At 40.6% G+C, this 25794-nt stretch overlaps 1 protein-coding gene across 2 annotated transcripts; it reads left to right on the top strand.

Moving 5' to 3' along the window:
* The first annotated feature begins 760 nt into the window (after positions 1-760).
* On the top strand, positions 761-24148 carry WIPI2 (WD repeat domain, phosphoinositide interacting 2). 2 transcript variants are annotated; one of them, XM_082490415.1, is made up of 12 exons: positions 761-984; positions 9900-9982; positions 14631-14800; positions 16060-16156; positions 16753-16850; positions 17305-17397; positions 18194-18264; positions 19189-19296; positions 20048-20212; positions 21193-21300; positions 22476-22573; positions 23447-24148. In XM_082490415.1, exons 1-12 carry the CDS (start codon positions 911-913, stop codon positions 23557-23559), a joined length of 1278 nt encoding a protein of 425 aa, XP_082346541.1. In that variant the 5' UTR covers positions 761-910; the 3' UTR covers positions 23560-24148. The 2 variants fall into 2 exon arrangements, with proteins under 2 accessions (XP_082346541.1, XP_082346540.1); XM_082490414.1 differs by having other exon boundaries at positions 22476-22606.
* The last annotated feature ends 1646 nt before the right edge of the window (positions 24149-25794 follow it).

The following is a 25794-nucleotide window of genomic DNA, read 5'->3' as shown; positions in this document are numbered from 1 at the left end:
GCACCGACCCCAAAACACCCTGCGCTCCCCAGCGCGGCTCGTTTCCCCCAGGATTAACCCTTTTCAGGACTAAGCCCTTGATTTCCCCCCAGTTTCCAGACATTCCTGGTTCAGTTTCCCTTTTTTCCTCGCAGGTTATCTTCTCTCCCCACGCGCCGCTCCCTGGATCTGGCGGCCCGTGGTGCCCCTCGCTCTGAAATTGTCTCCTGCCCACGCCTGGCTGCCCTGCGAGTCGGGGGACCCCCAAAGGCCGGTGGACCCCTGGCCACGACAAGGCCATAGCACTCAGTGGTGACCTCCCCGGCACAGGCGGTGACCGGGAGCGGAGCCCGGTGTCCCCTCGCTGTCCCATCTGCTGAGCCCTGGGGACCTCCCGTGGTACGAAGCAGAACTGCAGAGGCGCCGGCGGGCGGGGACCAGGCAGGCTTTGACCCTGCAGGGTCTGTAGGGACCGCGACAGCAACGTGGCCGCCGCAGTCAAGGCGGGGGACAGAGGGGACACGTCTGAGTTCGGGACAGAGGCTTGAGTGCGTATCTCCCATCCAGCCGCCGACCCCCGCGGGCCCTGCTTAGCTTCAGAACACCTCTGCCCCGCCCTTTCTCCCAACCAAGTTCGGCGCCACCACCGGGGCGCCTGCGCGGCTCCTCCCTCCCCGCCGGGCGGGCGCATGCGCGGCGGCGGTACGGTGGCCGGCAGGGCGGCGGGCGGTGGGGGCCGACGGGGCGGGGGCGGCGCAGGCGCGGGGCCGCTTCGCCGCCCGCAGCGTAAACAAGGGGCCGGCGGGGATGAGGAGGCCGCGGGTGCGCGGCGGGGGCCGGGGCCGCCGAGGCTGAGGCGGGCTGCCTGCTGGAGGCGTTCCCCACCCCCTCCCTACCCCCGCCGGACGGGGGTGGCGAGGGCCGTCCCGCCATGAACTTGGCCAGTCAGAGCGGCGACGCCGGCAGCGGCCATCTGCTCTTCGCCAACTTCAACCAGGACAACACGTAAGGAGAGGGGATGAACCCGGCCTGAGGGGGAGCCGGGCCTGGCCTGGTGAGGGGCGCGGGGAAGGGGAGCCTGAGGGGGCCGCGGCTGGGGGAGGCTGAGGCCCGGCCGCTGAGGGAGGCCTGGCGGGGCCCGCCCCCCTCCGCCCCTGTGCCTGCCCTTCCCGTGGGTGCCTCTGCCCTCGCTGCCACCGAGTGGGGCCGGGGTCCCCGTGAGGGGGGGAGAACACCACCACATACGCACACGCCCCCCTCCTCCAGCTTGTGTGTGGAGCTGCAGGGTGTGAGGAGGCCGCTCTCGGAGGGACACGCAGCAGAGGGCTAATGGGCCGCTGGAGCTGTGGTTGCAGCATGTCGCCTTCTCCCTCCCCCGGGTTGTTGCCCTGGGGAGCGTTTCTTTCTCGTACTTGCGAGGCATTGCTCCCTGCTGCTTTGGGAAGGGGAGGAGGGGCTGGTTTTGCTTCTTGATGATGTCCAGCCTTTAGGAGAGACTGAGGTAACGTGAAGACCTAAGTGTTCCAGGAGGTGCAAAGACTTCATCCAAAAGCTCATTATAGCTGTCTCTTGATACAGCTTTTTTATTTGCATCTGCTCTCTGCGTTGAAGCAGTATGCCTTAGGCTTAAAGGTATTTTTATCAGCCCATGCTTCTTTTAGTTTGGATTTTTGCAAAAGAGGCCTTTCTCAGGTAGTCCTTGAAATTGCACTTAACTCATGTTTTAATTCTAGAAGGGGTCAGATAGTTCATGCTGCATATCTTGCAGATTATTTAACTGCTGCAGAGTATTTAGATTAATTAATGCATATTAGTTTTTGTATGGGGTATTAAAAGGCAATATTTTTCAATTTAAGAAATCCCTAATAGTTGGAATTGGAGCACTAAGGATCCTTTAAAGAAGGATTTGACTGTCTTAAATACCTAAGAGATGAAACTGGGGGGCAATAACCGAAAGAACTTGTACTTGAGAAAGGAGGAGTTTTGTTTTAGGAAGTGAGTAAGAGGAAATGATCTCAGGTTGGCATCACTGAGCGTAATCCACATGTGTAGTGATGTTTTTCTCTTTTAACAACTTATTTGTCCTTTTCACAAGCAGTGATATCTTGTCCTCAGGAGAGATCTTTGACTGTCTTCAGCAGGTACTTTAGCATATGAGAGTTGTTAAGGCAAGAAGGTTATTTAGGGTGACTGCCAAGATCGAGGAGAAAGGCCACATTGCAGAAGGAAATACTCTGTTTGCTTTTGTAGGTTTTGTTGGGGGTGAAGAGATGAACAAGTGGAGCTGGATAGACTTGAGACAAGAGACTTTAACAGTAAATGACTTATGATAAATGGTGGGGGGAAGCAATAGTCTGCTATGTATTTGTAAGTAAATCATTATCCATATGTTGATTCGAGCCAAAGACTTTTGCAACTACTTTTCACTTTTTTCATTGAGTACCATATAGAGATCGCTCTGTCATTGTGTGTATAGAACATACACGTATTTTCCTCAGATACCATCCATTTTTTACCTATTACTAGATAAAACAAGTCATAATAACTAGGAAGTCTGTCACCTGTTTCTTTTGCATCTTATAAAGGTCATTATATTAGTTTTTAAGTTAAACTGTGCTGTCCAACTGGGTGATCTAAAAGCTCTACTATTTCTCCTTCCTTAAAGCAACTGCCTACTTTCAGCGGCACTTTAGCTTTGTGGAGAGCTGTATATATTTAAAAGATCACCGAATTGTGACAAAAAGAAACTCTTCTGAATGAGAGAGCTTCAGACTTGACTTGAGAACAAACCCCTGACAGAAGTGAAAAGAAAGCAAATGTAATATAAGCTTATATCTAGGTGGTCTTTGGCTTGTACACCTTGAAATCTTTCTTCAAGGAAGAGTGAAGTGTGATTCTTTTTTAACTTTGAGTTTATGGGATGAGCAAAAAGGGACAGGTGGCTAAAGATTTCTTTCTTGCTAATCTTCAACCGTATGCTACTTTGCTACTTTTCCCATTTAATTTTTGTAGATATCCAAAAGCATTCTTCAGTTTCTATGCTATAGCTGATTCTTTTGGTCTTCAGTGTTCTAACTGCCATTATGCAGCTAGATTTAAAAAAATATTTTTTTTTTATAGACTTTAGATTAGCTGGCAAGAGAATTTTGGTGATGATTCCATTTCTCTTTTTATGTGATTCAGATCTGGACCAAATATCTCTGTAATCCAATGTCTTGGGATACAAAGTCTTTCTTGTCATCTTGGCATATTTTTGCATTTTCAGATATTCATTTTAGAAACCACATAAATAGAAGGCGGCTCCTGTTGGTATTTTTTTTGTCTCTAAATTGTGAGAATAATATAAAAGGCCACTTACTTTGAGACAAATGAGGTGGTTGGGTGATACAGAATAAGTATCCCTTCTTTCTAGTAGTGTTTCAAAAGAAATCTCTCCAAGAAAAGTAGTAAGTACAAAACCAATAAATTTTGCAGACATGTTTACGAGCAGCTTCTTACTAAAACACTTGTCTGATGTGGTAAGTGAGCCAAATAACTAAGTTGCATTCTACTTTTTAAACTGAGTGGAACTTAGTGGTTGTAAGTTCTTTACGCTCAAGTTTATTTGACTTTTTTTTTTTTTTTCTTTTTTCCACATGTGATCTTTCTTAGTTTCTTGTTTGAATAGAGAAACAAAAAGTCAACTGTCTGGGTTTATTATTATACTATTATAGATGTGTAAATCATCACCACTTACCAGGTGAAAAGAGCTTAAAAGGATTTATTAGGAATGAATTACACTTTGCCATGCTGGGTCTCAGAAAGCTTGCTTATTTTCAACTTATATTACAAGTAACAGGAGTAGTTTTCCAGACAGGCAAGGTAAACAAATGCATATTCTTTCAGCCAGTATATGAAAGACAAGCTTTGTTTACGTCTTCCCAGTCAATAGAGCTCGCATCATATTTTAAGGTGTGCTTCAGTAATTAGAAAAATCGCTGACAGACAACACTGGAAAATAAATGACACGGGTGGATTGTTGTTATTACATTTAAAGCTTTTACCTTCAACTTAACAAGGTCCCAGTTCTACTCATGCTCAAATGCATCCTGCTTGCCTAGGCAGCAGACCCAATTGCCTTGTAATAGGAAAAGATGGTACTTTTTGCCAGTAAAAATAGGCATCAAGCTAACTTTTCCTAGGTTTTTTGAAGAGTTGGTAATTAATTATTGTCTCCTGTAGGAAGGAGATGAGCTTCGTGGTGGCTTTTAGTCTTGAGAAATTGGATTGCTGGTAGTTAGAAGAATGTTGTCAATGTAAAAGTTGCTGTTGCTTTTCCCAGTTGATGCAATCCCTGGTGACTGAAGCAGATATCTTCTATCTTGGTTTTACTTGTTTTTTTTTCCCCCCAGACTTAACTTTTCTTTTAAACGCTCATTCATGGATGCTGTATGTAGTGACAGCGTTTCTTGAAATAGTATCTGCATTACTGCAAGTGTTGTCTTGCCTTTTTATTCCATATTGCCCTAAGCTTTATTTACATGAGAGTTTTGAATTATTGCCTGGGACTGGAACTCTGCCTGAAAACACTCCACCTATAACGCAGCAGAAGCGGTTGGTTTGTGGGTTCTCTTTGATATAGAATGTTTTCATTAAGTAAAAACATGGAGAAGGTAATTTTCAGAAGATATTAGTCTGTTTGTTTTGGACCTAGCCCTTTTACCTAGTGAATCGATCATTGCACAACTCAGCATGACTGGCATTATCTGACTGGGAGGCAGAAGCTCCAGTTTGAAGATAAAAGTGAAGTAACTGGTCAGAATTCGGATATCCTAGCGAAACCATGCAGTAGAAGCTTGTAGGTGATCTCGGTGCTAGGTATAGCAGTTAGAAAACTTAATGACGGACGTTTGGTAAGAAGTACAACTTAAACCTGAGTGCTGTTTCTGTTATTTCTGGGAGAACTACTAAAACTGAGCATGGATAAACTTGTGAAAAATTAAATGCGCCTTACAAACTCATACAAGCCTTAAAACCCATAAGGGATATGCATTAGTATCATAGAAGTATGTAACTTTTTATGCAAAGTGTAACTTTCAGATCTCAAAGTTTACATGTATTCATAAAATTTTCAGTCTTTAAATTATTACACAGATATTCCTGGAGAAATGCTTTAGAAAGACCTTAAAAATTAAGTTCTATGGTCTTCAGATTCAATTTACAAAAAAAAAAAAAAACCAAAACAAAAAAAACCCACCCCCATCCCCCCCAAGAAAAAACAAACAAACAAAAAAAAGCAAAAACAACCAAAACCACCCAAAGAACCTACTTGTGAACTAATGTAAGTTGACAGACTGTAGAGAAGTCTTGGTTGCCTTTTTGAAAAATAAGTAATCAAGTGACAGCACTTGGAAACAAAATAGTTGCTGTAGTTTTGAAAACAGACTCCTGACGAAAGGACAAAACAAAGCCTTGCATCTGGATTTCTAATGAAAACACTGGTGTATGCCTTATTTGCAAGGTCTTTAGTCTCAGCTTTCATTTATGTACGGAGTTACATGTGGCAGGTATCTGTCCATAGACCTAGTCTTTCTGATTAAATTCTGCCCTTTTTTTTCCCAAATTGGTTTGCTTCTATGTTCTGAGCAAATGCTTATAATTCTAAAGCTGTATAGTGTGCTTCGTGTTGCAGAAGTTGTATTACAATTCTCTTACCATGTGATGTTTGTATCTTTGTAGTAAACCGCTTGTGGTGAGGGGAAAAATGGTTAGGTGCTGAGCATTCACTCCTCTGCCTTTGTTTCTCCTAGGTTCAAGTGTCATTCACTCGTGATCCTTGAGGACAGGAGAGCTCTTTATTCCAAGGAGGCTTTAAAGCTAAACCAAAAAAAGGAAGGGAAGAGCGATCACGTAGCTCTTGTGTTCGAGGAAGATAGCTGAGGGAAGCAATCGTATGTCGTGTTACTTGCTGTTGCAGTGGAGATAGCAGCTGAGGTGGGCTTGCCAGAGGAACTGTTCCTCAGCGTGTGACAATTTGGACAGGAATTTGGCCTGAGAGTAGTGATGTTTACTTGGATTATGAACTTTCTGTTATCCCAGCCTATTGCTGCATGTTAAGTGGTGAACAAGCGTGGTCTCCTTTTGCTGTAGCAGATTTAAGGTTGTGTTAGTTTTCTTTTAATATAAGAACAAGGGGAAAATATCCTGTGGGTTGTCAGTGTGTTGCTGATAAATCAGTTGAACGTATGGGTTTCTATATTTAGCTCTTGTCCAAAATAATGACATTCTTGACCTTTCTTTTAAGACATGTCTGTAAGATGTTATGACTTCGTTTTCGGCAGGCATTTGGGAGGGGAAAAGAAAGTAAAATTTCCTTAGTAATTTTTCTCTTACGTTGTTTCATTGATTTTTCTTTTATTAGTATTATTATTATTTTCCCCCTCTTCATCATAAGCCTTTGTTCACAAAACATTTTGTCTTTGGAAATTTACATTGGTTTTGAAATGGGGTGGAGCATTAGTATAATGAGACTGTATCGTAATGAATGTAAGTTTAATTAACTAGTTATTTAAAATAGTAATGACTTCTGGACTTGTGTTTATGCTGCAGCTGCAATTGATTTTAATCTGAGAGCTGTTCTTAGTAGCATCTTTCTGATTAATGTAGAATATTTCTGATTAATAGTTAAGGTCCTCTATGATACAGAAAGGGAAAAACTGGTTTTCTTCCTTCTGTAAGTATATTAAAGAAGCAAAATAAAACCTGTATGATTCTAACCCATCTGAAAAAACTTGTTTCTAAAGAGCCAGAGAGATTGAACCAGCTGATTTCCCACTCTAGTTGAGTGCACTTACAGTGAATGTCAGCATCTTGAAGTGAGTGTGTGAAATATCTCATAACACTGCTCACTTGATGAGGTTACTTTTAATTATTTATGACAGCTGCTCTTGAAAATACTCTCGAGATTCATGTAGCCTTGGATCAGACTACAGTATTATCTTTGGAAAAAAGTGGGTAAACACAGTTTCATAAATCATGGCTATATTGGTAATTTTGTACTGTGTAGACAACCTTGATGATGAAATAGCTCAAAGCCTACAATCTAAGGTGTGTAATAGAGGCTACACATAATAGAGCTAAAAACCCACCTGTGTGTAGCATAATGTCAGAAGAAAAAAGGCAAATTTCTTGGATATTGATTTTATTTTCAATTTCAGTCTCTCATCAGCTTCTGAAAATTGGTGATAATAAAGCATAACACCCGTGGTGTAAAAGGAGCTTCTGATAAACTACAGTAGCTTCTTGTTGGCCACTGTCTTATTTGAGCAATAGCTGAATGGCTTATTGATCATATTTCTTCCCCATATGGTTGCACATTTTTTCGGAGGTGAGGTAATTTTGGCTAGATACTTGTTTTGTGGGATTTGATCATTTAGATAGCTATCGGGTGTCTTAAGGGCTTAAGTGTAATATCGGTGCGGGGGAAGACGGGGGATTTAAATCATTATGATTATGCTGGTATAACTCAGCCTAGTGAGTTCTCTTATTACATATAAAAGGCCCTTTCCAGTAGTTTCATAAGAAGTAATTTGAGAGTATATTAAAAAAAAAAAAGCCCAAATCCTCTGAAACAAAGAATGTTGCTTTAGAAGAGAAATGGGTTGTTTTGCAGTTATGCTTGTATACTGAAATGGATTTAATTATACTGACTTGAGCTGTTCTGTGTAAACAAATGATTTGTGACTTCATCACCTTGATCCTGAAAGAAATAACAAAAAGCAGTTGCCATGGGTGGAAAGGTCCATTCTGTGCTGCTTCATTTTGGCTTGTAGTCAATCTAATGATTTTTATCGTGTATGCCGCTTGCTTTTGCCATTGTCTAAAGCTTATTTAAATGAGGTAGTCGGTAGGACAAGAAAAATAGTCTTGCTTACTGGTTTCAGTGACGCTGTCAGTAAAACGGTGATGCAGCAATATTCTGTATTTAAAGCTGTAAGTACAACGCAGGAGTCGATTTTGCCTAGTAATACACTGAGAAATAGCTGCTATATGGAATTTGCTGTGAGGAAATCATCCTGTGTCTTTTGTAGATAGCTTATATTGCAAGGAGTCTTGTGACTCCATTTATTTTTAACTCAGTTGAGTGCTTGTTTACCTTTGTGAAGTGACAGTTTTAATGTCATTCTTTGTTAAACTGTCTTTTGAGGGAAGCGGTAGATGATCTAAGAAAAGCTAACTTACTACTTTTTTTTTTTTTTTCCAAATTGCAGTTTCATATTTTTTTCACAGAATTTGGATTTTCATTGAGTTATACAAAAGTAGTTGAGGAAAAAGCACTGAAGCGTCTTTGGCGACTAATCAGATATAGTCTGCTGAACGTCATGATTTTGTCTGAAGTAAAATTAAATTCAGTATTTCTAAGGTGACTTAGAAGCAGCAACGAAATTTTGTTTTATAGTTGCTTCTGTCTCTTAAGCCTAATACGCTTTTTTTAATATCTTGGTTATTGAATCTTGGGAGGCTTACTTCTCTTTCCTGGATGGTGCATATTTTAATTTGAAGGTTTAAACCTCAAATATAATTTTCTAACCGTATTCTGCCAGTTGTATATTTTCTTCTAGAAGAGGTGGTCATACCATCATACAGAAGTTGATTTTTATAGCTTGGGACCTTAATTTCAGAGAGTAAGCCATTTGAGGAACAATTTTTTATCTTCTGGGCACCTTGAAGTTTAGAAAGGGCTCACTTTGGAGCCATGAGAGGAAAATACAGAAAGAACAAGAAATCTAAGAATCTGTGTTGTATTCTAAATGCAGAACTAATCGTTAGTGCCTCTGAATTATAGCAAATCATCTTGCTGAGTTCAGAAGGGCATTTTGGCAGGGTGACTGGCAGGGTTGGGTTTGAGCCTTGTATTGAATGACTCACCACAGCTTGGCATATCGAAATACATTTTATTGGAATTTAATTAGTTTTTCTCCATGTGTCCTGGCAGTAAGAAATATGTGAACTATAATCATACTAATACACTTCTGCACAACTGTATTTACTGTTAATTTTCTTTTCTGTAGCATAAAATCATCCTCTGCATGGGGAGGGGAAAATAAGAATGCGCCTTTGTCTGCTGCCTTGATGTGTAAAGACGTGCAAGACAAGCCTAAAGGTTTTTCTAGCTTAAAATTTAAGACCTGTCTTTGACACTGACTGGAAAAGCAATTAAATGGTCTGTGAGCTAAGTGTGAAAATGGAGTAATGGAGGAAAGAAGGGTTTGTAGTCAGTTTTTAATGTTCTACTATTGTTAAAATCTGTTTAACATCAGTGACTAGCATTTTTAAGAGGGTGCCTGTGATCAAAGATTCGGCATGAGTATTTGTAAGACTGAGACCTAACGATGTTCTTTGGAGGTCCTTGAATATTGTCAAATAGAACCAGAGAATGTTAGAGTTGGCGGTCTTTAATTACTTTTTTTTTTATATGATAGCTCTTTTGGGGTGGTTGGAGAAGGTTACAGTATAAAGAGCAAAAAATCACCAGACAATCCCAGTTTTAAAGGTCTTGGAGGTCACCTCTCATTATGAGGCAATGATGTAATTGGTTTGCATTACATTATTCAAGTCATCATCTTTCCTCCACGCTAAACATTTTAGTTTGTGTGGAGAAATCATCAGTGCAAATTGGGCAGGAGGCTTACATTAAGCTGTAAACTCTGATTTCCTAAAATGTGAAGCAGTATTCCACACCTGGAGTAACTCTGAAGTTATTTGGCCTTTTCAGAGTTGAGGAAGCTAACTGTGTCTATCGTGGCTTTTTCGGTCGAGCTTTGTATCGCTTTTCTTACTGAGCTAACCCGACTGGAGTTTTAGAACAGGATAAGAATCTATCCAAGGGTAATTCACAGCTGATTTAATTTATGTTCCTGACTGGCTTGTTTCTTTTTCAGATCCCTTGCAGTTGGCAGTAAATCAGGCTACAAATTCTTCTCTCTTTCTTCTGTGGACAAATTAGAGCAGATCTATGAATGCAGTGAGTATCTTTTTTTTTTTTTTTTTTTTTTACGCCCTCAGTTGGCTTAATTTGGGGAAAGATAAGACTTGTTTCATTCTTTCACAGGTTGTTTGAAATTGACATAGGAGGAACCTTAAGTGTATGATGAAATATCACACCAATACAATTGATTGCTGGCAGGGTGAAACTATATAACAATGTTCTGTATTTAAATTTAGCTGGTATGTTGTGAAATTTGGTAATACATATGAGAACTCTACTTTTCTAATTTTACATCCAATAGCCAGGTTATGTAGCAGCGGGGCATAAAAAAATTTTTACTGGTGTGAGAGAGTGTCTTCTGAGTCTTTCTAGTGGCTATTGGGGCAGGCAACCACTTAATATATCTTTATCAAATAAGAAAACAAAGCCTCCTAATATTTGTTGTTAGGAAAATACTTTTTAACTTGATAGCTGTAGGTTTACTTAGCCAAAAGGGTAAATAATCCAAATTCCTATAACTTGTCAATGCTGACCACAGTTGAGTATGATACGAGATGAAGTGGAGGGAGGCTTGGGGGAGAGGTGGTATCCTCTGTTTTGCCAGTAGTTCGTAGACATCCCTTTTTTGAGGTGCTAGTAAGTAAGCTATGAATGCCAGTGAGCAAGCTGTGAATGCTATGCATGAGTATCCTTGCTTTCTTGAACACTCCATGTGAACAGATGGTACCAATAGCTATGATGTCAGCATTTATGGTAGGATGCTGGTGTACCATGCTACACAGCAGAGTTGTCTCCAGACTCCATTCCCTAAGTGACCTGACCCTGTGGCATCTTAAACTTGAAAATGGGGTGTGATTCAGATCACCTATTATCTGTGGTGACAGCTTTGTTCTGTATACAGTCAATGGAGAGAAGTAATTGTGAGGTTCAAATTAGGCACCTGTGGTCAGGTTAAATTGTGTTGCAGCTATGACTGCCTGTTTGAGTCATGGTCTGGTTGTACTGGTTAATCGGTGGCTTGAATTCCATTTTATGCCGTTGAGTTTAGGTACCTGACCTCTCTAGTATGTTAGGCACTTACAGTGTCTGACCTGATACCACTCCAGGACTCGGTGAAGATGACTCCTGTTACACGAGACACTGAATAAATGTACTGAGAGAGACTGAACTGAACTTTGCAGGACTGCTTCTTCTAGGTAGTCCTTGAAATAAGAAGTACAGATAGGAGTGGCCTTGCTGAAAATCTTGCAATAAACTGATAAAGCAGCTGGGATTGGAATTTAGACCTGCTGATTCCAGTCTTGTCTTCAAACTATTCTGGGATGCCTCTATTGGCTTAACCTCTTTGATATTGTAAGTTTTCTTCCATGAGTGTTGAGTCCATAAATACAGAGCACAGAGTGTGAGGTAACATGTAGTAGAAAATGTGATGGTTTGACCTGCGTAAGCGGCCTTGACCTTTGCTCATAGGACATGCAATGTCTGCAGCAGATCTAAATGTTTCAGATCTTCATTATTTTGTATGCAGTTATAGACTGAAAATTATATTTTTCAGTCTTGGCCTTGCAAACTATGCCTGTTTAAAACTTAATATGAGGGTGGAGGGCTTCCTTTGTATTGGGTACCCCCTTTCTGCAAGGAGAAGTGTCTGGAGGCCTCCCAGACAAGTGCCTCCTGCGTCCCAATTTAGTTTAAGTGGGTCTAAAGACTTTGTGTTGTTTTGAGTGAGCACTTTTAAGGACCTCTCCCTCTCTTCTCTAAGATTGATCTGCCAGTTCTTGTACAGATGTCTAAAATGAACTACAGAATATGCCCCATCTGTCTTGTGTTTGAGAGAACAACTGAAAAGAATGGGAGGTTTCTTTGCTCCCATCACTGAATTCTGCTGTGACTCTGTACAAATCTCCTAACTCCCTGCTCAGTTGATCCCCCTGTAAAAATAAGTATTAGATTGGAGGGTGCTTTAAGGCTTAATGAATGCTTATAACATGCTTCATGTTCTTGGATTAAAAATGGAATAAAAGCACAGCTGATCATAATCTAGCTGGTTCTAACCAGCTCTTGTCTGTGATGCTACATGCTTGTGTTTATGAAACTAATCTTGTTATGTATTTGCTTGTTCTCCCCTCGCTGCTGATACTTAAATCATTTTGCAGTCCTTTTTGTTCTTACTGTATTTTGAATCTGAGTTTCTGATTCTGGTAATGCTCACTTGTGTACTATAAAGGACAAAATGCAGATAGAAAAAAAAAAAACACAACTGTGATTAACAACATTGCTATAGGACTTAAGTAGTACTTCTAAACGTGATTAATTTGGGTCAGCTGGATGTAGGATGTGCAGAATAGCCTGGTACTTTACTTGAATGGTTGCTCCTTTGGAAGTACACATGAATTGGCAGCTGTGCAGAGATTTTTATCACTTCTTCCTGTTAAGGAAAGATAAGGGAACAGAGGTGCATCCGGTGTTTTTCAAGTAAATTTATTTAAAAGCCAATCACAAAGCCTTTCTCTAAAGGTAACTATCAGTATTATAGTAAGTCATTTAATGGTGAGACTGAAGGATTGTCTATACCTTTGTAAGCGTTTTCCTTGTTGAAAGTTTATTTTCTTCTGTCTGTGACTGCTTAGTTCCTGGCATTGCTCTTCCCTGTGTGCCTTCCCTGCTGCCTCACCTGCATCAATGCAGCGTAGGGCAGCACTTCTTCCATCTGAATCTCTGCTGCTTTTCCTGCTCTGAAATACCATTTCTCCTGCCTGCTTGGGAGAGTTAACGAATCCCAGAAACTGTGTCTTAACAGAGTTGCCCCTAAATGGGGAGAGAAGCCGTGCTTGCCTAGGAGCAGGGAGCAGTCAGACTGTGGGGTTTGGGTCTCTGCTGGTCTTCTGACTCTTGCAAAAGGATGCCATTGTTATGAAGGACTCCAGGCTTAGATGGAAAGCTGATAACCTCTACTGTAAAACATTTGAGAAGTGTGGTTTGAGGAACATAGACCTCTGCTTATGAAAGTCTGTGCATAAATTTATTGAAGCAGCTTTTTTTGTATTTCATGTGTTGCGTGTGGCATCAGGAAAATGAAGCACAATTCCTTGAAAACAAAGTCATTGCTAAAATGCATTATCCCTGTTGCAGAAGTGAGGAAATTGAATTTTCAAAGCCTCTGTGAGCTGTTTAGCCTTCTCTGTGAAAGTACCGTATTAAATATGAGATTTTTAGATAAAAGTCGATTATGTTGCATAGAATACTGAAAATGCTTAGTATAAACCTGCTCCTTTTCCATAGGGAGGCAATTTCTCTCAAAAGAATGTAGAGCATTAAATATTTTCTGTTCTTTTTCTGGGCAGTTATTTCAAGAAATAAAGCACTTTCAAAGCAGACATGTCACCCAGTGATGATATTGTCATATGCTGAGAATGTTGGAGGGAACTTTTTTCAGGGAATTTCTGTCCTTGGTGATAACAGTGCCAATTATTTAATGTGTTTCTTGGCCAAAACAGAAGCCTTCGGAAATAAGCTTTTTTTACTGGTGGTTTTACAGTTTGGAACGTGTTAAGCATTGAGCTAATCCAGATACTGACTTCTGAAAAGTTTTGGTTGTTTTGATGGATCAAGGCCAAAGGCTCAAGTTGCTTGTCTTGATTCAGTTCTGTAATGGAAGGGCAGATGTAGCCAGTAGCTGTGGGAGAGCTGCAGGGAGTGCTAAAACTCTCTCCAGCTTTCTCCTGCTGTGAAAACTAGGTCCACTATGTCTCTGGGGCTTTTGGAGGGGAGTTTCAGGGCATGGGAGGGGGAGCGACACATGCCAGGGTCACTGGTGGTGGGACTTGGACTCCTACCAGCTTGATCCAATACTGTACCATAATCAAATGCTCCGAAAGTGCTTCTTTGACAGAGATCCTGGACTCTCCTCCCTCCTGCTGTCTTCCCCACATTTTGAATGGTGACTTGTGTTCCTCCTCTGTCTCCAGTGCTTCCAGAGTGGAATATGTGACAAAAATAACGCTGTTTTATGGCTTTGCATACAGGCTGAGCTTTGTTGATTCCTGTACTAATGGGTTTTAGGGACTGTCAGGTAAAAGATAGTATGTGTTTAAAAACAAAAAAAAAAAAGGAAAAGAAACAACCCAAAAAAACTAATTAGTGGCTGAAGCATTTTTCTAACAGATGAGTTCACTAGTGTCTGCGAGTACAATAACCTTTCTTTCACCATGGAGAGGTGTGCTGAAACTCCAGGGTTTTTGCTCATCAAAAACCCTTCTGTGTGTATAGCTTTAAAAACAAAACACACACACACACAAAAAAAAAATAATCCCAAACCCAAAAACCCTTTGCTTTCCTAGATTTCTGCAGAGATAAGAGAAGATTGTAAGATTCTGGAATTTGGCAGTTTGCTATTTTTTGTATCTTTCGGATTTTTTTCTGTTTGATGCTGGGCAGGGGGGAGTAGATGCTCTGTTCTGAAGTGTAAACTTGCATAACACAGCGGAGGGGAGCAGGAAATCTTTGTAAACCAGCATTCACTGTGCTTTACTGTCCTGTATCCCACCTTGACTCTGAGCTGCTGTGGCAAAATGTTTTTGGTGTTAGACTGTATTTTCTTACACAGTATTTCCTGTTGATGTGCATCATTCTTCTTCCCTGAAATCTCCCTCTGTGTTTTTCCCTCGTTATTGTGATTTCTCAGCTGACACAGAAGATGTGTGCATTGTGGAGAGGCTGTTCTCCAGTAGTCTGGTGGCCATAGTTAGCCTTAAAGCTCCACGCAAGCTGAAAGTTTGTCACTTTAAGAAGGGGACAGAAATTTGCAACTACAGTTACTCCAACACCATCTTGGCTGTCAAACTCAATAGACAGGTGAGTAGTAATTTTGACTAGGTGAAAACGTGGAAAGCGGTTGTGGATTTTATTTTGGCGCTTCCTCTGCTGATTGATGTCTCTACCTTTGGTGACAGATTTGCTATTTGAAATTAACCTGTACTTTTCCAACTGTAGTTTCTGTATGGCATCTCAGTACTCTCATTTGGTTAGGGTTTTTTGGTTCTATGTTTATATATTTACTTAGGAAAATGCCCTGAGTAAGCTGGTCATGCTTTGAACAGGAGGTTGGACTAGAGACCTCCTGAGGTCCCTTCCAGTGTGAATCATCCTATGATTCTAAATATGAAAGTATGTGAAACTGACAATATCTGTTCAAGCCTAAAGTTAGTTATTATCTATTCACCTTTTGTGTTGGGTTTTTTTTTAATATAGTTTGCTGAATTCTTAAAAGAAAAAAAAATTAAAAAGTCATAAAATTGGTGAAAGTTCTGAGTTAAACACCTGGAACCACAGTTTTCTGTATTACTAAATTATTAGCAGACTCTTCGGTAAATACACACTCCTCTGTCTTCAACCAGTTCATTCAAAGTAGTGAGAACGGCATCTGTAGGAGAAAATCTTCTTAGTGTCTGTCCCCAAAATCAGGTGTGGGAAGATGGGATTCCTGTTTAAAATCATAAGGGAAACTGAATAAACTGATTTCTGGCATAGTAAGGTAGTATTCATTCAAGATGAGTAACATCTTGTTAGTCATCCAGATGTAGTCTACAAAAGTGTAAATAAGATGTTGAAGAACTTGGAGGCCTTTTTTTTTTTTTAAACTTTTAACTAATGATTATGAGTAAGTAATAGGCTCTATAAATGGTTAAAAAAGTCTTGTATGTTTTTCTGTTTAGCCAAAGCAGAAAATTATTTCCACATGTGAATTGGCCTCTTGAGGCGAGGAAATACATAAGGGTAGGTACAGAATAAGAATTAAATAGCTTTAAATGAAGGTTTCTGGCTTGCTAACTTAAACTAGCGTTGTAAGTAATTTTCATTTAAATCAGTTTGCACTAGCATGGTTCAGAGAAGTCAGTTCAAGTGACCAGGTGTAGTATTGTGCGGTTGAAGCCTTGTCAAGAGGTGTATCTTGTGTATCTTCTATCAGACTCTTATTTCTTCCCATCAGGTGGGTACTACCTTTTCTCTATGGGAAGGTACCTACTGCATTTTGGATACAATATTTTTAGGATTGATAAATTAACATAAACTCCAGTTTGATATCAGCATTTCATCCTCTTTCCCATGTCTAGAGACTGATAGTATGTCTGGAAGAGTCTCTTTATATACACAACATACGAGACATGAAGGTATTACATACAATCAGGGAGACACCTCCCAATCCTGCAGGTGAGTGTGTTGTTAGAAGCTAGTATAACTCTGAAAAGTGTGTTCTGTGTCAATGTATAAGGTTTCTTACAGGGAACTGTAGCATTGTTCATTCCACTTTAAAATAAAAATAACAATTTCATGAGCATTGTCTTAAAGCCTACCAATTCAATCCAGGTGAGGTTTTTGAGAACAAATAGCAGACTCTGCCTTTAACGGCGTCTTCCCAGTATTTTAATCTCCTAGAGTGGATGTGTAATGTTAGAAGCAGTAGAGATACAAACTGGATTTTGCCAGCACTTGGTATAGTTAAAGACTTTGTCTGGTTAATGCTTTACGTGTCATGGCAGATATGGGAAATTCTACTGCTTGATCTGTTATTGTAGCTCTATTGGTATTCTTCCATCTCCACCTTATGTGAAACTTAAATTTATGTTAAATAGTTGACTATGTTGCAAGTTGACTCTGAGATTACTCATCCTTGTTCTGTTTCTGTTGCTACCTTGTGAGGATAACTTGAGTTACCTTTGTAATATTCAAACGTAGAATCAGAAAGTTCTGCCTGCATAAGTCTTGGTATTTGTCTCTTTCTAATTCTATTTCTGCACCCCTTCCAGGGTTGTGTGCTTTATCAATAAACAATGATAATTGCTACCTGGCCTATCCAGGAAGTGCAACTATTGGAGAAGTACAAGTCTTTGACACCATCAATCTGGTAAGGACCTTTGTGAATGCTGTTTCCACTTCTAAAGATGCAGTTTTTGGAAATTACTTGTAATTTCTCTCTGAGCAATCTGAGACACTCAGATTTCTCTATGTCAGTTTGTAGTATCTCTTGTAGCCAGGCTTCACAAAATATCAGCAAAGAAAACACAGACACTAATACTAGATTTGGTGTGTAGAGTTGGCCAAATGGGTGGAGCAAAGTAACTTTTATTTAATTTGTCTTTTAAGTATCCTTCTACTGCTCGTACTCTCGATGCACGTGCTTCAGTGATAATTTGTGTACTTTTACTTAGCAGTTACTGAAACAAATATTGAAGCTGTTGTCCATAAAATAAGACACATATTTGCCTTGAATGCTCTTAAATATGCAGTCTTAAGCTGCAAACATGTAGCTTTTAACCTGTACTGTACTAAGGTTCTATTTTATTGATTCACTCCTGCAGAGAGCTGCTAATATGATCCCAGCTCATGATAGTCCCTTGGCTGCTTTGGCGTTTGACGCAAGTGGTACTAAGCTTGCCACTGCATCAGAAAAGGTAAGGTGGATTTTTATTGACTTGCCATCAGTGATAAAAATGAAATTTGTTTCTAAGCATTTTAAATAAGTTTAAGCATGTACAGTTCCATATGCAACTGGCAAAAAAAGAACGGTTACAGTTAGAATGGCAAATCTAAGTTAAGAACTGTTAATGATATTTGACACAACATCCATGCTGTGAAATGTTGGATAATAAGGTTATTTAAATAAATACATTTTAATCTGGCTGTAATCAGGGCAGTCCTCTAAGTGTTTCTCCCTTTAGTGCAGGATACTTGTTAGAAATCAGTTGTCTTGTTTTGATGCTCTCTTCCTAATGAAAACAAGACCGTTAAAGTCGGAAGGAAGCGTCTTGCCAGTCTTTGGCACATGGTGACAAATTGTCCATCTAAATTGTATAAATTAGAAAGTCTGAAGCCTCTGTTCTTTGAATAAGAAGCTTAGAATATAAAGGTGTAACTGATTGTGTCTGATAAAGGCACAAAGAGATCCAGGTGAGTGTACTTGTGGTACTTGTCTAGTGTGGTCCCTTTCATGATGAAATATGATAAGAAGGGCTGTTCTTGATGCATAGTTTGTTCTTTATATTAGTAGCTCCCACCTCTTGTTGTTTCTCTACTCTTCAAACACATCCCACGAACAAGCTCCATAAATATTTCGTAGCTGGTATGTGGTGTGCATCAATGTTATTAAGTTAACAGCAAAATGGTTTACTGCTTGTAGTTGTACTCTGCTCACTATAGCTAATACACAATGAACGAACTTGAAATGAATCTTTTTTTTTTTCTCTACAGGGGACAGTAATAAGAGTGTTTTCCATTCCAGAGGGACAGAAACTCTTTGAATTCCGAAGGGGAGTGAAGAGGTAAAGTTCAACTTGGCTAATTATCTGAAGCTTATTCCTTGTGGTAGATCTCCAGTATGTTCTGCAATTGAGTTGGCATCCTGATTTTTGCCTGGTTTCATCTTCATTCATCCCTGCCTGTATGCTTATAACAGTTCCAGCTTGAATGCCTTCCAGTTTTGCTCCTTTGGTCTTGACTATTCTACAAGTCAATCCTGTCAGAATTGTACTCCCTCTTGCCTTTTAAAAATGTATTGGTGAGGGAACTTGTTTTAAGTGGGTCATCTTTTGTAAGATATATTGTGTTCTTATGGCAGTTGGAGGCAGTACGTCTAATACTCTTGCTCTCTTCTAAATTCTGCTAGTGCTGTGATCATTGCTAGCCATGGTGAAATGGTGCTATGATTTGTTGTAGTAATAGCTCAGTAGTTCTGCTCTTTATACAGAGGTAAGACTGAGTTCAGACTGTTACTAATTGACCCCTGTATCTGGTATACATCAGAGCTGAACATGGTTAATGGGAATCTTGCTCTTTAAGTGCTTTAAGAAGGCATCAGAAAATTCAGAATGCTTACTATGGAAATGTTCTTTTTTCTTATTTGCCAAGTGGTGGTGACTGAGAAATCTGTGTAATTATTAATAAAGCCACATACTTTGGCTTAATTGCAAGTCACCTGCAATCACTGGCAGGAGAAGAGCAGGTGAGTCTACCATGCAGCCACAGTTCTCCCAGCTCTCACAATACAGCTTGTGTGAATGTTATGGAGCTCCTTGGTGGTGAATGTGCAGAAAGACTCCTACCTACCAAAATAAAGAAGTAATATTCTCATTTAAGTCAATTCCCATGGGTTAGTTAACACTAGCTTTCTTCTTACACAAATTGGTACAGCACTAGAATATCAGAAATAATGCTTCATTGGTTTTCCTTTCTTTTTTTCTCCCTAGGTGTGTGAGCATCTGTTCATTGGCTTTCAGCATGGATGGCATGTTTCTGTCTGCATCCAGTAACACAGAGACGGTGCATATCTTCAAACTTGAGACTGTGAAAGAAAAGTAGGTTTCAGAGGTGCCTTAGATTCTTCAAGGAAAAGGCTTTAAAATCAATTATATTCAACAGGATGAGTTCTCCAAAGTGTGGACAGACTTCTTTTGAACTCTTCTGTAAAGTAAAGGGCATGAGAAGTTATTTATGAAACGGCAACTGCAGCTGAGCTGCATACTGTTCTCCTGGTGAATAGAAAAGGTATTTCTGCCGAAGAGAAATTGGCGGAGCAATGCGGAGCAGTTAATGATTTCAGTTACATATGTGTTTCACCTCTTCTGCTGTCCATATGGGAAGAGCTGTCTTAGCAGTGCCTTTCAGCTGCCTATAGAGCTTTAAAAGGCACCAGGTTATAAAATGTTCCTATTTATGATTTGAGAGGACAGTCTTAAATTTCTGTGGAAGTTGTTGGAAACAATGATTTGTTTAGTGATAAACAAGTGGATAAAATCTTGAAGTGTAGCGCTTTCCAGTAGGTCTTGTTCTTGTATAATGAACCTTATGAAATGCAGTTTTATAAGCAGAAGTATCAGTTTACAATCAAACATGTTTAATAACAGGCTGAGGGTATTGTAGGACACATTGTGCCCTGTAACATAAACGGAGGGTGTCAGAGTTCTCAAGGGTGTTAGTTATTTCTGAAGAGAAACAAATGGCTGCTCAATATCTTTAAAAATGTTTAAAGGTGTTTCAAAGTGTTTACACACCTTTCTCTCTAATGCGAAGGCAAAGTCCGTCACTTTTTTTTCTTCTGACTTGTAGACCTCAGGAAGAGCCTACAACCTGGACAGGTTACTTTGGAAAAGTGCTGATGGCCTCAACAAGCTATCTGCCCTCTCAAGTAACAGAAATGTTCAACCAGGGTAGAGCCTTTGCTACAGTCCGCCTGCCGTTCTGTGGGCACAAAAACATCTGTGCCCTTGCCACGTGAGTAGAGAAACTGAGCCCGCATTCACCACCCCGCTGGGTTGCCGTGTCGGGCTGTGGAGAGGCCGACACTGTAGAACACAACCTCATCTACAGCAGAGTTGATAGTACACAGAGAAATGGGTCACCTGTAGCCATTTCAAAGCCTTTTCTTGTTTGTGAGCAATGTGTTAGAGCTAACGCCTTACAGTCCTGTGAGGGGAGGAGGGAAAGGCATAATATTTCGATGAGAATAGACTATTTCTAAGTGTTGTTTAAAGATGTCTTTTAATTTTTGAAAGAAGAATGTTGAGAAACAGACCCATGGGTTTATGGCACTTGCTTCCATTAGTGCTAGGGGGAGCGGTGCTGTGTGTTAGTGAATTGCAAAATTAAGCAATGCAGACTAACCATTAAAGAACTCTCTGAAAGCAAGTTCATATTATTTTTGTCTCTAAAACAGCATAGCATTCATTAAAGTTAATTTTGAGAACTAAATCTAATCTTTATTCTGTCTTCACCAAAGGCAGGTCCTATTTGGTGTAGCTGCCAAAGCAATAAGCTGAGCAGTAGTAAACTTATTTTGTGAGGGGTTTATAGTTTTTATGCTAAATTGACTTCATGTCCGTACTCTCACTCCTGGTCTCAAAGCACCCTTTAAGCAATAATTAAGCCTTGTAATATTTCCGAAATAAGTAAACACTTCCTGTTAGAATGTTTGTCTCTGGACTTGTGCAAAGCTTGATAACAGGATGGTAACTTCTTAATATGTTTTATTGGGTCATATATAAATTGCTTGATTCCTGTGGCATTCTGTTAGCCACAAAATGTGGTTATGCCTTACATTTTTACGCACAGTTCTTTCCTAGGTGCTCTGTCTAACTATCTTCCTTGTCTAGAAGCAAGAGTGTGGAAAATAATGGCTTAAAATCATGGGAGGGGAAGAGAGTGTGCTTTCTTGAGTTCTTATTAATCTGTTGCTCTCCCCTAAACCTTTCTAGGATCCAGAAGATCCCTCGTTTATTGGTGGGAGCTGCTGATGGGTATCTCTACATGTACAACCTAGACCCCCAAGAAGGAGGAGAGTGCACACTAATGAAGCAGCACAAGTAGGTCCACATTAGCTGAGGACTGCTGTATTTTATTTCTTCACAAAGTCCAGTTTGTTCTTAAACTTCGTTCTGTTCTCCAAAAGTCTAACTTAGAACAGCTCATTTCTTTAAGCTAATTGTTTTTCAGACCTCTGACGTGAATGAGTAACTTCAGAGTCCCCCTGCGCCTGCCTTCCTAGTATCTGCTACACTAAGCACCGCTTTACCAGCAGAAACTTAACACTGTCTGATTGCAGTGAAGGATCAATCGCTGTTAGCTGAATGATCCTGTTTCCTCTTACTTGGCAGTTTGAGTTGAGTTACTTAAACAAGAATTTGAAACGCCTGACACCATCCTCTTCATCAATAAATGAAGCGGTTACAGACATGAGATACACGTTACTCTGACTTCACCGAGGGGAATCTGGCCTGTGAAATTATCAGTATTCTGTCTACCGGTGTCTTTATTAAAATTCCTCGCATATAGGCTGGCCAACTAATGTTCTGCAGCAGTACTGTAGAAATCTTAAGGAAAATATGACAAGGCGTTGTTATTTTTTAATAAGGTTTGGCAGGAAAAGCTAGGGTAATATAGCCGGGTAACTTAAATGATTAATCATAGAATTAAAGCCAGTAACTCACAGTGATAATGCAGGTTTGCAGCTTTGGTCAATCTATAATACTGGTCAAAAAATCATACGTGTATCTGAACGTTTTAAGGTACGACGTTAAGGTTTAACTTGTAGGTGAAGTGAAGCCTCATAGAGGGAAGCTTTTATCAAGTTAATCTCTGAAATGCTCTAATACCTTCACTAGAGAGTTTGCAAGCATATGTGTCTGAAGCAACCACTTCTGTGGTGGACAGAGCTCAAGAGACAATATGTAATATTGCTGATTGGAATGGTTATTACTTTTTAAATTGTGTGCTCTTGGTCTGAGTCTTTTTTTTGTAGCATCAGCTACTGATGCCATCTCAGAAGCAAGCGTGTCGCTGATGTGTGTTCAGTGTTAAATATGAAATGTCAGATGCCTTCTTGACAGTCCTCTGGAATGGAGGGACCAAATTCCTCCTGTTGCATGTGTATATGTGTTACTCTTGCCCATCTAATGAGATATTTTTGTGTAGCTGTCACCTAAAGCTGTTTTATGCCCAGGGACATCACCTCTCCAGCTAACCTCTCTCTGCTTGGTAGGCTCGATGGCAGTATGGAGCCAGCCAACGAAATTCTAGAGTCTGCATCCCATGACCGGCCGTTGGTAGCACAGACATACAGTGCCGCTGTGACTAAAGGTACATATGTGCCTTCCTCACCCACAAGGCATGGTAAGGAGAAGGCAGGAAACGGGGCAGAGAGCACCTCTGCGTATTGCTTCGTTCTAGATGGCTGCCTGAGCTCGTCTACTTCAACACTGGGCTTTTCATAACTGCGGGGGTGATGTGGAGCATTGGTGAGCAGTAGGAAAAGAGCACTTGTGATGTACAGTAGTTTCCTGTAGATGGATCGCTGATCTTTGCTGCTTTCGGGGTAGAACTTTCTCTTGAATTGTGGTTGATTAGTGTAGTGATAGTTGCAGTACTTGCCAAATGGTTCTTGAGATGCCTTAACACAACTATTTCATACAGGAGTTCTGCAGCCAGACCTTGTGCAAAGCATCTGAATTATAACCCACCATCCTTTGTTGGTTTTTTTTGGTTTGGGTTTTTTTATCAAGGTTGATAAGTGCTCCTGTCATTCCTTTATGGGAACAGTGACCTTTTAGCCTGATTTGCTGCTCTGTTAAATTGAGAGGATGAGAATTTGGTTAATGCTGCAGCTCTCCAAGCAGAGCTTTTACTGCCTTTGTATGACACTCAGGTGCTGTTTCAACTGCAGAGGAAGGACAGCCTGCACGTATAGCATCATTACTGCAGTTGCAGCTGTAATGCATGGGTGGAGATTATCAGCCTGCCCAAAGCACCAGTACACATTGTGCACACAGAGTAGTTGGATTTTGATTAGAAACCGCTCTTGGCTTGGAGAATCATGGTCATGATTAAGGCAGGCATAGGGTAGCAACAGAACTGTTGCAAGTAACGTCTGGTACTTCAGCTCTAATCATTCACTTTTGTTCCAACTTTAGTTTGTGCTGCTGATCCCCCAGCTACTTGTTATTCTCTCTGCAGCCTATACAGATGACCTGGGTGCCGTGGGTGGAGCTTGCCTGGAAGATGAAACCAACTCACTTAGATTGGACGAAGACAGTGAGCATCCCCCCATGATCCTTCGGACAGACTAAACTTTGACCTGTGAACTCACTCCTGAAGCAGAGAACACTGGCTTGATGTTTCTTGAGGAATCTCGTGTTATGCTGCTATGAACTTTGACATGAGTTGGGAGAGAGGATGACAGACTCTTACAGTTTTAAGTCGTAGCTGTAGTTCTAATTCTATACAATTGGAAAAATATATGGTTTTCAATTCAGTGGCTTTTAATCTTGCTTATCTATTTTAGCTGTGTTTATTTTTTTTGTTGCCAAAACCTGCTGTTTGTGCAGCCCTCGGAGCCTACTAGCTTTGCATGCGTTCATGTGCCAAGCAAGCATAGGAGGGGGAGAGAGAGAGAAGCCACTTTATAACAAACTCAAGTTTGTATTTTTTTTATATATGTATATAATATTTAGCTTATATAAGAAAGGAGTAGAGAAGTGGTTCTGGAAGCTGAGACTAGTTCTGCACTGACAAAGGTCCAAATGGTTTCCTGTGCATGGGCTTGCAGGCATACCTAGTGACTGACATGCAACCTTTCAAATGCAATGGCCTGTTTTTTTGGGTTCTCCCTCCCCTTTCCTGGACCATTTTCTTAATTAAAATTCCTTCTGAATGTTGTGTATTTGTGGGACTGTTCTGTTTGTTGGGATGGAAAACTGGAAGTGTTTCCCTGCATAAGGATGTAGAATGTAGAAAGTGCCTTTACAGGGAAGAAAAGAAATTGCTGCAGGAAGAGAGCTAGAATGAAGGAGGAATTGCTGAAGACTCTTGTTGGTACAGCGTTAGGACTTGGGTGTCTATGGCCCATAGCGGCTGCTAAGCTTGTGGGGTTTTTTAGAGAAGACTTGGAATGCACTTTCTTTCTCTCCTGTAGATTGTCTTATTTCCTTGGCAGAGTAGCAATAACCATTTTTTTTTATACTTAAAATTATCCAAAGCAAGGATTCTGTCAGGCTCGATGGAAGTTGCTGTGAAGTATGGCAGCCCCACTCTTTAAACAGCCTTGAGGTTTTCAGCTGGAAGGCATAGCTCTCAATTCTTGCTTCTCTTCAGTCTGGGGCTGGCTCTACTGCTTTAATAGTGAAGGTTCATGATTTTTTTCAAGATACTGATGTAAATATAAATGATTTTGAAAGATTAATTTTCTTCTGGGTTCTCTTCTAATGGATGTTGTGGGTTTTTTTAACTTTTTTTTTCTATTTCCTCTTTCATCAGAGTACCTCTTGTGATAAACGCTCCAAGGACTGGTTGTCTCTTTGGCAGTTTTGGAATAAATCCTAAACTGCCCTGACCCTGGCTAGGGCTTTCCAAGGCTGAGCAGTGCTGCAGACTATTTTTAGGGTTGTAACGTGCCTTCTCTTAAGTCTTGGATAACAGTTAGCGAGCAAGTGATTAGCAAAGTACTTGGTGAGTGTTGCTTTCCTTTGCCAAAATGAGCCTGCTTTGCCTTTTGTGTAGCAATGTGGGTTGCTTCTTTCCCTCTACTGACTGACTGCAAAGAAATAAAAATAAAAAACAGGCAAGGAAAATGCGGATCTTGAGAGGACAGAAGCCGAGTACTCCAGCTATGTGTGAACTCCCTAGCGCAGCTAGACAGTGATGTGCTTTTAGGATTCGGTACTGTGAACAAGTCTTCTCTCAAGCAATAGCAGGCAGGGTTCTTTGTCCCCAAAGCCCTGTGTGGGCAGGTGGGCTTTCCCTTCCTTTAAAAGTGCAGAAGATGGTGGTAGCCCTTGCCAAGAGAGCTGCCTGTATCAGTGAGGCTACTGTTAGTCTGTGTATGTGGAGGGTGTTCTTACACAAGCACATGTGGGACAGAACAGGTCAGGTTTGTTTATTCATTGAAAACCCTTGACTGTTGTGAGTAGTTGGCTGGAGTGGCTTGTGGTGTCCTCTCCAGAACCCAGCACATTCAAAGCAAACCACTCAGCCATACTGAGGTATAGCTTAGTCTCTTGACTTTAAGCTCTGGCTGACAATTAAATTCTGTGGTCTGGAATTTTTTATTTTTTTTTTTTTACTGCAAGTGCTATCAGCTTTGCTGTGGAGCCATGACTGCAGAGTAAAATACAAGTCTTGAAGTATATATAAGCTCAGTGAGCTTTGGCAAACTGAACAGCTCAGGAGCTGTCAGATGTCTGCTCGTTCCAGACTAAAGCTGGTAACATTCCTGATAACATGCTCGGAGGCTTGGCATAGACTCCACAAGTAGAGGGAGCAGTAAACATGCACAAGCAACGCAGGTCTGCTAAGCACACAAGTTT

The sequence above is a fragment of the Vanellus vanellus genome (assembly GCF_965231255.1).
Source record: "Vanellus vanellus genome assembly, chromosome: 14".
Classification (NCBI taxonomy): Eukaryota; Metazoa; Chordata; class Aves; order Charadriiformes; family Charadriidae; genus Vanellus; species Vanellus vanellus.
The sequence above is the reverse complement of the archived record's forward strand: the minus strand, read 5'-3'. Positions and strand labels throughout refer to the sequence as shown.